The 13,969-nt window shown below is 43.6% G+C and overlaps 2 protein-coding genes and 1 long non-coding RNA gene across 3 annotated transcripts; 1 reads left to right on the forward strand and 2 right to left on the reverse strand.

Moving 5' to 3' along the window:
• Positions 1-854: 854 nt before the first annotated feature.
• LOC105914511 lies at positions 855-3,526 on the reverse strand. Its single transcript, XR_001164205.2, has 2 exons — positions 3,389-3,526; positions 855-1,382 (listed from the first exon to the last, which is right to left on the reverse strand). It is a non-coding gene; the product is annotated as an uncharacterized LOC105914511 (long non-coding RNA).
• On the forward strand, positions 1,493-4,771 carry LOC101753133 (auxin-responsive protein IAA6). Its single transcript, XM_004969848.3, has 7 exons — positions 1,493-1,800; positions 2,324-2,711; positions 2,865-3,027; positions 3,410-3,672; positions 3,800-3,947; positions 4,167-4,230; positions 4,335-4,771. Exons 2-7 carry the CDS (start codon positions 2,381-2,383, stop codon positions 4,368-4,370), a joined length of 1,005 nt encoding a protein of 334 aa, XP_004969905.1. The 5' UTR covers positions 1,493-1,800; positions 2,324-2,380; the 3' UTR covers positions 4,371-4,771.
• A 3,450-nt stretch (positions 4,772-8,221) lies between these two features.
• Positions 8,222-10,140, reverse strand: LOC101753827 (rRNA methyltransferase 1, mitochondrial). Its single transcript, XM_004969849.4, has one exon. The coding sequence runs from the start codon at positions 10,049-10,051 to the stop codon at positions 8,504-8,506; it is 1,548 nt and encodes a 515-aa protein (XP_004969906.1). The 5' UTR covers positions 10,052-10,140; the 3' UTR covers positions 8,222-8,503.
• Between the last annotated feature and the right edge of the window lie 3,829 nt (positions 10,141-13,969).

Consider the following 13,969-nt stretch of genomic DNA (forward strand, 5'->3'; position numbering starts at 1 on the left):
ACCATATTGTCAAATCATGGACAAATTAGGCTTAATAGATTCGTCTCGCGAATTACACTCCATCTGTGCAATTAGTTTTGTAATTAGTCTATGTTTAATACTCCTAATTAGCATTTAAATATCCGATGTGACGGGTGTTAAACTTTAACACGTTGTTGCCAAACAGGCCCTAACAAGTTCAATAGACCCAAGAGTGCTGCAAAAGTTTCGGTTCCCTGGATTGCCGGGCAGGATGACGGCATTCCAATCAACTTGCACGATTGAGGCACGCCCAGCAGTTGAAAACTCGATCGTCAACGGCTCGGGACAGCAAGTAAGCATTAGTTTCTCTTATCTTTTCGTGCACTGCTGCTACGACCTACGAGTGCATGCACGTACCCCCAGTACAGACCAGCAAGGGCATGTTTAATTGAGTTGCTTATTTTTAATTCAACTATTTAGATACCCTTCCTTATAAGCATTGAATGAGATGGATATTGTCATGTTTGTCCCTAATCATTGAGAGAGAGGGAGAGCAACCAGGCATTCAATGAGAGCAAGAGGTGTAAAGTGCATCTTTTAGTCCCCATAAGCAACTCTTGTGTTGCTTATGTGCTAAAAATAAGCAGCCCCATAAGCAACCCAATAAGCAATGGTGATTGGTTTTATAAGCAAATAAGTTGCTTATGCATAAGCAACTTAAACCAAACAGACCCTAAAGAGGCAACACCACCACCGTGGCCTTGGTTTGTTCCCAAATTGGGAGTGGCAAAGTTTGCATTTTGCCATAAATGCGCAACTGTAGTATTTCGTTTGTATTTATGAATTATTGTCCAAACATTGACTAATTAGGTCAAAAGATTCATCTCGCAAAGTACAACAAAACTGTGCAATTAGTTTTTGATTTCATCTACATTTAATACTCCATGCATGTACCGCAAGTTTGATGTGATGGGGAATTTTTTTTTCATAATGCCAAAGTTGGAATTTTGGGGAACTAAACAGACCCCGAGTCAAACAAGCACGGCTTTGTCAACCGAGATGACCGCTGAGCTGCTTCAATCAATTATTCCTGATGATAAGCATGAACAGGGAGAATTTGGAGGCAGCACAGCTTCAGTGCTTCACAGGAGACCCAAGTGGAATGCCAACAGCCCAGCATTGAAAAGGAGACGGCCATCGTCTCATCCGCCACGGTGGTCCCGTGCGTGAGGCCGGAGTGAAGTGGAGCCATTCCATACGCCACCACGACGAGGAACGCCACACAGGTGTGTGTAAGGGCGCAGGACGAGGCACCACCCATCACCTCGCCCCCACTTGCTCGGATAAGCGTGCTCCTCCCTCCCTCCTCCAGTCCTCCTCGGCGCACGCCTTGGCCGCCCGCCACCCGCAACACCAGCTGCCTGCGAGACACACCACACGCTCAGCACGGGAGAAGACGACACGAGCACGGAAAACACGCACACGCTCCCGTGACCCATCCGCACACTGTATAAATGGAATAATCTCCGATACATCACATGAGGCCGGTGCCGGTCTGGTCCTAGTCTCCCAGGCATAACACGGGTGCACGCCTAGTCACCAAAGCGCATGCTTCGCCAGGGCAGCGGAGCGGCCGGGCGGCAAAGGAAAGGAGCGCGGGATAAAAAGGAGAGCTGTATGGGACAAAAGGGGAAGGCCTAGAAAGGAACAGCGAGCAACCAGCCCGGGGCGCCCCCAGCAGGACAAGAGCCAAGGCTCATTTCGCGAGCTCTTGCCGGCCGCTTCCACTTGGCCATTTCCCACCTGGGTTTCGGTCTTCTGGAGCTCTCGGGCTGCAAGGTTTGTCGCACCTCTTCTTATCTCCTGGCAACTTCTCTGCTGATGATAGTAGAAGAGTTCTTGTTCATTCCGTTTGCTGGTGTAACTTGCAAGAGTTGCCGGTTGTTGTTTCCATGCCTGAAACAGCTTTGGCATGACTTGGTTTCAACTGTGACTGACCATTTTCAAGCTTTGCTCGGATGAAAAGCAGCATATCAGCACTTCTCTTTTTCCTAATGCATTTGCCAATTGCCAGGAGTAGGTTCCGTTTCGTGTTTCGCTTCTGTTGAAAACAAAGATTTAATAGTATTGTCTTGTTGCTAGAATAAGCAAGTTGCATGTTCCATTTTCCTTGCCTTGAGTGAGCTCATCTTGATGTTAAGCCCCCCTCCTTTTCCGGTGCTTTGTCTTTTGGATGTTCGCTTTGACCTCACCACACGCTTCGCTGTTTTGTCACGTACTCGCTTTCTCTGGCCTAAGTTGAGTGTACAACTAAACTTCCAGGGAGTCGCACACCTCTCATTGCCTAATACTATAATTTTAGGAGGGTTGTTGTTTCGACTCTTGGAGCCTCTGAATCAGCTCACGAAGAACCAGCCCAATGGGAGACTCCGAAGGAAGAGAGACACTTCCACGGCTGCTAGATCTTATCCCTGATGGGAAAGAATGGAAGGTGAGGGAAGCACAAGGTGAAGGAAGATCAAGAAACACAGGCTTTGTGAGCGAGGAGGACAGGAAGCTAGAGCTGAAACTCAGCCTTCCTGGTCTCGTAGAAGAAGAGACAGCAACTGTGTCAAGACATGAAGGGATACAGCGAGAGAGGCCAGCTCTCTCTCTTTGTTGCTTCCATGAACCCTCAAAGCCGACAACAAACACTACTACAACTGGGACAAAGAGGGTGTTCTTAGACACCATTGAGGTCAAAACAGAAGGTAACTAGCAGCTTAGCAGTATTCTTGTCTTGTGCTCTTGTTTATTAGAGATGAAAAACACAGAAACAAACAATATAACCACCATACTAGAAATCTTATTTTGTTCTGATGTTCAAAGGTTGTAGTAATTATCTTTTATTCTGTTGTGTGAAGGTTGTGATGAGCAGAAGCAGCAGGCCAGAGCTGGGTGTGGGAACGAACTAGCACTGGAGCAAAAGATTGTAGTGGTGAGTGAGAGAAAAAAAGGATGCTGCCCACCACCATCACATGCCCCTCCCGCAGCATCTGTGCGCAACAGACCAAAGGCCCAGGGAAGGTAATGATAGCCCTAGATGTGGTTTTGCTTTCTTAAGGATTTTATTTCCCTGTCTAAAAGATGTTCCCTTCAGTTTGTCAAATCAGAGCAAATTTATCATGTATAAAGGTGGTCGACTTTTACTCATCTACAATTACCTTTTTCAAATTAGTATTTTTCTGGTCGTCGTTATTGTATCCCAGACTAGCAGTTTTGATTCTTGAACTTTTTGGTAGAAATTTAGTCCTTGAGCATTTTTGTTCTGGCATTCTTCTTAGCACAATTGCAGTATAAGTTGGAAGGGAATAACAGCATCAACCATAGGACATTTTATAGATATTGATACTATATTCATTTTACAATAGTTCACAGACAAACTCACCCGTGCTCTAATCTGATGTAGAGGTGCTTCAGCTCCGGTGGTGGGTTGGCCTCCAATCGGATCCTTCAGGAAAAACCTTGCTAATGGTAGTTCATCCAAACAATCCACTGGATCACAAAAGGGTGAAGCTAGCATGGAGGAGAAGCTCACCTGCATTAAGAATCATCTCGTAAAAATCAACATGGATGGGATCCCCATTGGAAGGAAAGTAAACCTTGCAGCCTATGACAGCTACGAGAGGCTATCATTGGCTGTCAAAGAGCTTTTCCAAGGTTTTCTTGCAGGTACAAAATCAATAATCAATTCAAATGAAACAAGTACTTTGAGTCATTTTAGTGGTCAATTTGTGCACCTTTACATCACCAAGTTTTACTTTTCTTTCCTTTAACACTGCAGTAACCTATGTTGCAGCTCAAAAGAATCTATCTAGTGCTGAGAATGCACAGCTAGGAGCAGATGAAAAAATATTTTCTCAATTATTGAACGGATCTGGTGAATATACTCTAGTTTATGAAGACAATGAAGGAGACAAGATGCTGGTGGGAGACGTGCCGTGGAAGTAAGCTTTCTTTGTTTTTCACAATTCGACCATACCCTAGCAACATAAAAGAACACATGATATGATCAACACCTCCAACTCAGTAAACTTCATTTTGCTTCACGTGCCTTCTCTAAAATTGTGTCATGACATACTGTTTACACTACTTTGAAATTGAATTATACAACTTGTACTTTATTGCACAATCTAAACTCTTTCTTCTGTATATAATCCTTGCAGTGTATTTGTCTCAACTGCTAAAAGGCTGAGGGTTTTGAGGAGCTCAGAGCTTTCCCATGGTTTGGTAAGCACAAGGCCACCTCAAGTGGCGTGTGCAGATTTCAGTTACAGGTTTGATTACCCCAAACTAAGTATGACCTTCGTTTCACTGCCTCCTCTTTTTTACAGATTGGAGTGGCTCCTAGAAGAGTGCCAAATTGCTGAAAGCCAACAATGACAATTCTATCATTTGAAACTAGAGGAAATTGAAGCCGGCCCATTCCGATTTCGGGATGACACCTATTTTTTTTCCTTGTAGAGACTAACCTAATGAGATGAACTAGCATATTTCAGATGCATGGAAAGGCGCCAGCTACTTTGTAAATTATAGGCTACCACGTAATTTATTGTTGTAGGTAATGTCCTAATGCAATTCTACATGGTTTTGGCATTGGACTTTTAAGACAGTTTGCAGATGAAAGGCTTACCCATGTAAAACTCCTTGTTGTGTGACAGATTTGTAATCAGTTCTTCTGTAACCCAACAAGCAAATCTAATGTCCAGACCACAATCATTAGATGTGCTGTAGAGAACAGCAACATGCTATCAGCTATCCACATTGTTGACATGGCATCTACAGAGTGCAATTTCATGTGGAATTTGCCTATGAATCTAGGAGACTAGGACACAAAAAATGGAAAAAAGAAGAGCAAGGTACCAGTGACGATGAACTATGAAAGCAAAGCATTTGCCAGTGCCTTCATGCCTGTTGGTTGCCAAATTGCCAATAGTGAGGGACTGTTACTTCTACATGAGTATATAACATTATCCAGGTCCATTAATAATTACACGCACCCGATGACACCAGCTGCCAAACCTGGAAATTATATCCAAGCTGCCATGGTAGCCTGGTGACTACACCCCAGGATCTCTCAAAAAAGTCAAGATATAACAGCAGGTGGCACTGACTTTCTAGATCGACAGAAACAACACACCAAATGACACTGTTTACAAACAATGTTTTATGCCTATAAATCTTGTTGACTTCTGAAAATTGAAATATCAACAGAGGAAGTTCCACTATTTATGTACAGTACAGTTGAAGACTTATGTGCCAGGACCAAAGCATGTACCTCAGACGTATGAGTAGAATCCAACAGGCTGTTTTAGCTGCTATGAGGCTTATTGAAAATGGGGTCACAAGGCTTACCCGAAAAATTAAATGCAGAAATAACAATCATAAGCTTGAACCACCTTCAGCCTCAAGCATTAACAAGAAGTCATTTGTCTTCTGCAGATAGCTAACATCTGAGTGAAAGGACAAAATATAATTCGTGATGATCCCCCCCCCCCCCCCCAACCTCCCAGAGAAACTTCTTCTAGAGAGGAATATTCACCTCGATGCTTTCAGGCCAACAAGTCTAGGAATTGGGGACAAAGGAAATGTCTTTGTCATTGGACCATCACTAAATTCCAGACAGCAGGAAAAGTTGAAGAGACACGGTGGATTACGAAAGAATCTTAGGGCCTTTCGCAATGTCCTAACATATCTTAATCTCCACCACGTATTGTAGTTATTTTGCAAGCCCAGTTCTTTTGTGTCGGTGAAATCCACAAAAGGTGCTCAGCCAACCCAGGTTGCAAAGTCAAAATCATAAGAGCACCTTCCTGTAGTGGATCTTTAGTTCACCTCCACCAGTAGCTATAGATTTACACTAACAAAAGTAACCTGACAACCAAGAAATCGTATAGGATAGAGAAGTGGAAAATTCTGCATATTATTGGCATCATAGGCTGCTCCTAGTCTCCAGGGAGCCCTTCAGGCCTTCAAAGATGAGTCCCACCAATGGCAAATAGCTGGGGCCAAGGGGCTTACTGCCCTGGACCTAGGAAGGGTGGTGATGTAGTGTTAAGTGATTTATCTTGGTCAGGTCTTAGCTGTGTTTCATCTATGCAAGAGTCTTGTCTAAAAAACCCTCATCCCTCACTCTAGTCCAAGGTGTGGTGATGAATTTTGTAATTGGACCATCTATTCTCTCTTAATACAAAGATACACAGCTCTCCTGCGTGTTCGAGAAAAACTGGCATCATAGGCAATTAGAGAAGTCTATAAGTTTATTATAATTTATAAATCCCAATGATACACTGGCACATATGAACATCTCATAGACATTAACGTTTAGCACACAAGGCGAGTTTGTGTGACTAGTCTGTGAAGGAAGGTTTAGAGAATTTCTACAATGGTTAGCATTGCAGCCTTGATGTGCTTAAATAGGACACGGCCAGGCTAAGAAGCAGAAGGCATTTACAGGGACAGCTACCATACTTAAGTGCTATTGCGAGACAGCTAATCTAGGTACTGAAAGCTATAAATTGTCCTGAAGGCCTGACTGATTGTGATCTGTACAAGGCTCTAATTAGCCAGATTCATATATTCCAACAGTTTGATTTCCTGCATTTCCAGTTTATATATCCCTCTTCTAAAAAAACTGCCAACTCATAGTTTCAATACAGTGGCTTGCCATCCAAAAAGAATGGTCGGTACATAGCTGCAACCCTGTCCATATGCAACCTATTTCAGTTAACAGTGTGTTATTATCTAATGCTCTTTCATAGGAGAAGAATCTAGCACCCATATATACGAGATCATTGTTATCATTTTGCTAAGCAAGAACACTGTAAAGAACATGTACAGAAGATTGGTAGTTTATTTATCCAGCCATGCACTAACTTCATGACATGTTCATCAAGAGACACTAAGACTCACAATTCAATCACAAGAGGATATGTACAATATTAAAGTAAGGGAATGGTCCCACCAGTAAATGCAACATGTGTTGGCTCGATGACTAGGATGAATTCATTTAAACTGAAGACATCGGATATTAAGAAAACAAGTAAATGAGCATAACACCACATAAAGGAAATGGTGCAAAGATTATTTTTCTTGCGCTGCACTAAAGAAGAAACATTCCCTTACAGCACAATTAGAGATGAAAGTAAGTTTCGGGTTGACTCATTGGCTCATCTTATATTTTTTTTTGATTTATCAACCATGTGTACTAAAGGAGCTACAAAGTAAGTAGGTAGTTAAGTGGAGTGAGTCTTAGGTAGACCCATCAGCACAAGTTCACACCAGCATAATAGCACAAAAGTAACATCATTACAGAAGAAGAAAAAACTGCCAGCAAAACTTAAAAGTTGCCAAATTAGCGGTTCAAAAATACATTCAAATTTGAAAGACACCACCTCTTGTACGTTCAAACTCAATCCAACACAACTGCGACACATAACCTATAAAATAAGAGCAGGGTGAAAAGAATTGGAGGCTTCTTAATCCTTACTCTTTTCTTCAAATCCTTACATGTGTTTGCTCGAACAAGTCAGAATTAGATTCCCACTTTATCAATGTGAAGAAACCAGCATGCAGAATATTCTCATTTCTTATCTGAAATGACCTATCCTGTTTCCCGTGAAACATTAGCTTTGTATTTCTTATCTTGTACATGTTTCCTTCCCTCTATAGTCATGCATGATATGTTAAAATATAGTATAAGAGTGATCTCTTAATGATAAATAAGAACACTCAAAGTTTGACAATTGAAAGTTCAGCTGTATTCTTTCTCATAGATGCAAATATGTAACTAGCATGCATCAGTAAACCTCGAGTCATAAGAATGGACAGGCACTTCTATATCATTCCAAAAGTGGCTACAGTTGTCCACGAACAGGTCATATAAAAAAAAGTAAAATATAAGCAAGGGAATATGCAGGATGATTAAATAAATCTGCCTACATAGTATGTTTTATAAACAAAAAAGTAAACACCCAAAACAGATTTGATGGCTCAAGCTACAGATTACAGTACAGCACACTTGAAAATTTCAGCAATAGGCAGGATCAGTAATTTGAAGTCCAAATGGCAAGGATGATAATGCAGTGCGAGATTCAAAAGATCGAGCAGAATACTTTTACCTTGTGCTATGATCAGGGAGCTGATCCAGTAACATAAATGAACCTTATTGCTGTTGGAATACAGCCACAAATATGATTTAAGAAAAAGAAGTGATGAGAAATTAGCAATAAATCATCTCAGTTGATTTCTTTTTTCCTACCAACATAAGATACAGAGTTACTGACCAGTGTAGAATGCTAGTACAAAGCCCCCCTAAGGCACTAAGCCTGATGAGAATACAGATAATGTATTTCTCAAAGAATTGAGAAATTATCAAGACTATCTAAGAAGTTTTATAATGAAACAGAAGAATTAAAGCATGCAACAGAAATTATAGTCTTTAGCAGAAGCACTAAATTGGGCAATTGTAATAACTTTGATATGCATGGATCACAAAGTATCCTTACATTTGAGCAACGCTAGATGTATCACTTACGGGGCAGGCATGTTTTCCAGCCAGATGATAAAGCAAAACTCCTGCTGCGACACTAACATTCAGACTCTCCACCGCAAGGAACGATCTCAAATCTTGATTACTAGAAGAGCTATCACCTTCTTCCCCTTCATCTGTGTCTGCATCTGCTCCTTCAACAAATGCACCAGCATTTCCAGGAATTCTGACCAGATGTGTGCAGGATCGCTCAACCAGGGGTCTCAAACCAGTACCTTCACTGCCCAATACAAGAATAGTTGGCACCCCTGTTTGAACTTCAGAAAGAGGTACAGCTTTGTTAGCAATGGTACCACCAAGAACTCGCCACCCATTTTCAGCTGATGAAGACAAGAAATGCATCATGTTTCTGCAGGAAAGCAGCTCGATCAACTCAAGCGAGCCTGCACTAGCTTTGCTCACAACTCCACTCAATGGAGCCGAATTCTTAGCACACAGCACGACCCCCTCAGCACCAAAGTAGTAGGCAGACCTAATTATGGCTCCTAAATTCTGAGGATCCATAACCTCATCCAAGGCTATCCAGACAGGTGCTTTTCCACCTTCCAACCTGACTGGATCCAACTCCTTCATATTCACCATTTCCAGGGGTGATGCATCAAGCACCAGGCCTTGGTGTGGCCGGTTATCCACCACCATGTTAAGGTCATGCTTCGACGTCTCGATGACCTTCAGACTAATCTTCTCTGCCATCCGCAGCACTTTCTCGACTGCCTTTTTATCCTTCTTCTTCTTGTTACTCCCGCTCAAATCCATACCTTCCTGCATATACAATGCATAAAACTCCCTCCTCCCAGCCATGAGCGCTGCAAGCACTGGCCCAACACCATAAACCCCTTGCCCCACCATCTTAGGCACCGTCGATTCCCCTGCCTCCTTCCCCGTCTTCCTCCCCCAGTTCTCCTGGTTGTTCCACTGCCTCACATGTGGCTTGTCAAACCTCTCCCCCCTAAACCTCTCCCCACGGGACCCTCCATCCCTCCCCACAGCTTGCCGGTACCTGTCCTTAATCCTTCCCCATTTGGGATTGTCAATTGGCTCATTCTCGTCACCATCCTCCCTAATCGCCACCTTGTTCGACCTCCTGTCGCCCGACACTTCTCTTTGCGTGTATTGGTCGTCTCTTGAGAAGAACTTCTCCGCGGAGCTCTCCCACGAGGAGGAGCGGCCGGCGCTAGTCCTCGCAGCGGGGGCGCCGCTGTTGCCAGCTTCGGCAGCAAGCCAGGGAAGCGCCCTCCCGCCGCCAGCCGATGCGGACCCATCTGGGGCGGTGGAGAACGAAACCCTGCCTCCCAGCCCGAAGCGGGAGGGGTCGCCCGGGGAGGTTGCGGCCCTGGAGCTCGCACGGGCGGTGGAGGCCGGACGAGGCACGGGTGATGAGGCCGGATGCTTGGAGAGGTAGCCGGCGCGGAGGAGGCCGGCGAGGAGAATGCGGCGAGGCGAGGACGCCGCCGCGAGGAGCGGGAAGGGGTGGGACTTGGAGAGGCCGGAGTGTAGCATGGCGTCGGCGCGGCGGGGAGTAAGGGTTTTGGGGTACGGGTTGGGGCGGGGAGCGGGGAGCGGGGAGCGGGGGGTTTGGGTGGGCGGTGCGCGCCACTCGTTCGGCGAAATGCCGCGGCGGGGATGACGCCGCTGAGAATGAGATTAGAAAGAGTTGTTTTCCGTGGAAGTCCTTCAGGTTTTGCCGTTTATTCGAAGGAGCCTTCAAGGATTTGATAGAGGAGCGACTAGCAACTTGCAAGTGGAACTTGTTATTTTTTTTAAACCAAATTGACAGTAGCTCTGCCTTTCATTAAGGAAGGAAATAAAGTTTTAGAGTCATACATATCATAAGCCAAAGACTTTGACTGTGAAAACCCCCCGACAACAAAAGTAAAATACAAGACCCCGAAAGGAGGTTAAGACAACATAGTGCATGCCTTCTTTGTGTAACGTCTTCTTTTATTCTGAAGTCAACCTACATAGCTAGTAAAAGTTTTTATTGAAAAATATGGCAAATTCGCTCCTTCAAAAATTTCCACCAACTTTAGATGCCCAGTAGTTAAAGGAATTTGATATTTGTGAAGCTTCCTAAGCTTAAAATTCTCTTGTATCCAACCAATATTAAAAGACACCCAATCTTTTTTCTCCTTCCAACTTGTTTTATCTCCTCCCACAACAAGCTTCTACCTCGCGTTACCCCTGCACTTACATCAAGTTGGCTAATTTTTAAGTAAAGTTGTTTATCAAGTCGCACCTTCTTGCCCCGACCATCAAGTAGGGGTGGAGCCAAGAATTAGCCATCGGGGTCAGCATGCAAGACCTTTGTGAGGGTCACGGGGTCATCAGCTAGTAAACAGTACTGTTACCATGATGTTTGTCCAAGATCGTCGACCGATGAAAAAAGGCTCTAGCTCTGCCCCTGCCATCAAGCATCACTGGTACGAAAGTCGCTTCTCCTTACATTCCCTCCAAAGCTTAAGGATCAGATACACAACAATCCAAACCCTAAAACTTTAATCTTGCCAAAAACACAAGCATAGACATATACACTTAATAATTCAACATGGGATTAGCACTAAACTAGCTACAACATTAGGGGTTCCTTCGGAAAACAACAACGTTGGGCCTCTCCCCCCCCCCCCACACACACAAAGGGGGGGGGGCACGAGCACAATCTCAATCATAAGTTGAGCTCCAAAATTGAAGGATATAAAAATGGATGAGATTGGGAAAATTGGGTGGTGATATAGGAAGAAACGCCTAATTGTAATTTAGCTTTTCCTCATGCAAATTTATGGAAAGAGTCGCTTCAAATGTTCAAATGTAACCCACTCACCCTTTAACGTTTCAAGTTCAACTGAACCTTAGGTATAATTTTGCAAACCAGCTTTAGTCTGGGCACTAAACTGATAAGAAACAAAAGATTTTTTTTCAAGGGAAATCAATATTTTAAATAGCAAGATAAAGCATTTAGTGGCATCCTTGGACCAGAGACCACAGGCCCAAACCTGGTTGTCGACATGTGTAAAGGGGTGCAGTATGTTAACGAAATGAGTAAAATACATGAATAGCCATTGTACTTGTCTTCATGTTTCAGTTTGACAATTATACTTAGAAAAGTGTAAATCATACCATTAAACTTGCTTAACTACATTGATAAGGTCATTAGATCCTTAATTGTATTTGGGATTAAATTTGGCTGTCTGGTCATCAAATGTTGTCAAATTGTGGTATATGTAGAATTCTATAGAACGGTTTACCCATGGGAGCGCTGGTATTGTTCATTATATATAGCCATGATAGGATACAAGAAGCTCTTCATGTAGGAGACGTGTACATGATAGATACACCAAGGACTCTAAGTATGTATCACAATTACGTATACAACCCCCGCAATCACAACTTGCAACACAGCTAGCCACTTGCAAGATTGAGATTGGATCTAAACTTTTGTAACCGGCACACACAGGTTGAGCTTTGGTAAAACCATCTGCAACCTGATCATTAGAGGAAATAATCTTGATGCCCAACTTCTTCTGTGCAACACGTTCACGAAAAAATTGGTAATCCACCTCAGCGTTCAAGCATGAAACACCAGATTTGCCGATAGATAAGTTGCACCAATGTTATCACACCATAAAATAGGAGCCTTAGACTGAACGACACCCAACTCATCAAGAAGAGACTAGACCCAAATAACCTCAGTAGTAGCATTGACTAGTGCTTTATACTTAGCTTCCATACTTGAACGAGATTGGCACCAAGGAAGATAGAAAAACCACCAGTGGACTTCCGATCATCAGAACAACCAGCTCAATCCACATCAGAAAATACATTGATCGCTTGAGAAGAAGAACATATGATCTTTAACCCGAGATGAAGTGTCCCACTGGCATAGCAAAGAATCCTCTTAACAGCAGCAAAATGAATAGAAGTAGGACGATGAAGATACTAACAAACTTTGTGTACAGAAAACGCAATGTCGGGTTGTGTAAGAGTAAGTTACTGAAGACCACCAACAATACTGCGATACCGTGTAGCAGTAGCAGCATCTAGAAGATCGCCAAACGCAACAGAGAGTTTCTTCAAAATGGACAGAGGAGTAGGCACAGGTTTGCAGTCTTTTAAACCAGCCTTGAGTAACTATTCTTTGGCATATTTGGCTTGTGTCAATATCAGATCACCAGCGGCAGAGGACAATACTTCAATACCCAAAAAATAATGAAGAGGACCAAAATCTTTGAGAGCAAAGTCGTCACGAAGATGATGTAAGAGGCGGTCAAAAGTAGAATCCCAAGAACTGACCACAATAATGTCGTCAACATAAACAAGAAAATAGATTGTCACGTCACCTTGCTTGAAAAAGAGCAGAGATGTATATGCCTTGGATCCCTAAAAGCCAAGTGTTTGCAATTTGCTACTCAAGCGAGAATACCATGCTCGCGGAGCCTGTTTAAGGTTATAAAGAGACTTGTCAAGTTTGCATACATAATTTGCTCGAGTAGTATCTTCATAACCAGGAGCTTGCTTCATGTAAACGTCCTCCTCCAGAACACCTTGCAAGAACGCGTTCTGAACATCTAATTGATGAATGCTCCACTTATTTGACACAACCAAGGAGAGCACAAGATGAATAGTTGCCGCTTTGAAAACATGACTGAAAGTGTCTTCATAATTCAAGCCATACCGTTGTTTGAAGCCTTTCGCAACAAGTCTTGCTTTATAGCGATCAATACTGCCATCAGTACCTCTTTTGGCCTTGTAGAACCACTTGCAATCAATAATATTATGAGAAGGATGGGAGGGAACAAGGTGCCAAGTATTGTTCCACATAAGAGCATCATATTCAGTATCCCTCGTTGTTTTCCAATCATTGGAACCAAGAGCCTCACGCAAAGAAGTTGGTTCAGAAGCTTCAGTAAGTAAGCCATAGCGCACCATACCATCTGTAAGTGTTTTAGGCTTATGAATGTTGTTCTGCAGCCACATCTGGGGTCGAATCGGTGCATGGAGATGTCATACCAGACCTAGAGGTGAGGAAGGCAGACGCCTGGAGCTGGAAGAAGGCACAAACATATCCAGTGCAGAAGATTCAGCAGTTGGTACAACAGATCCAGGGGAAGGAGGCGGTCCAGGGGGAATTGGTGCAGAAGATCCAAGGACCGCCGTTGTCATAGGTACGGACGCCATAGGAGCATTTTCGGCCGCAACAGTTGTCATCGTAGGAGTGGTAGAGGGCGAATCAGCCTCGACCGGTGTAGCTGTCAGAGCAGGCGGGGCAGTAGGCGTATCCGCACCAGATTCAGCGCCCAAATCAACCTCGATGGAGGTGCCAGACTCGTCTGGTAGCCTAGAACGACAGGAGGAAACGCCAGGAGGGGCAAAAAAAGGAAGGGGCACCACCAACGGTACCAAATTTGAAGATGAACCTGCAGA

This window comes from Setaria italica, chromosome V, assembly GCF_000263155.2.
Source record: "Setaria italica strain Yugu1 chromosome V, Setaria_italica_v2.0, whole genome shotgun sequence".
Classification (NCBI taxonomy): Eukaryota; Viridiplantae; Streptophyta; class Magnoliopsida; order Poales; family Poaceae; genus Setaria; species Setaria italica.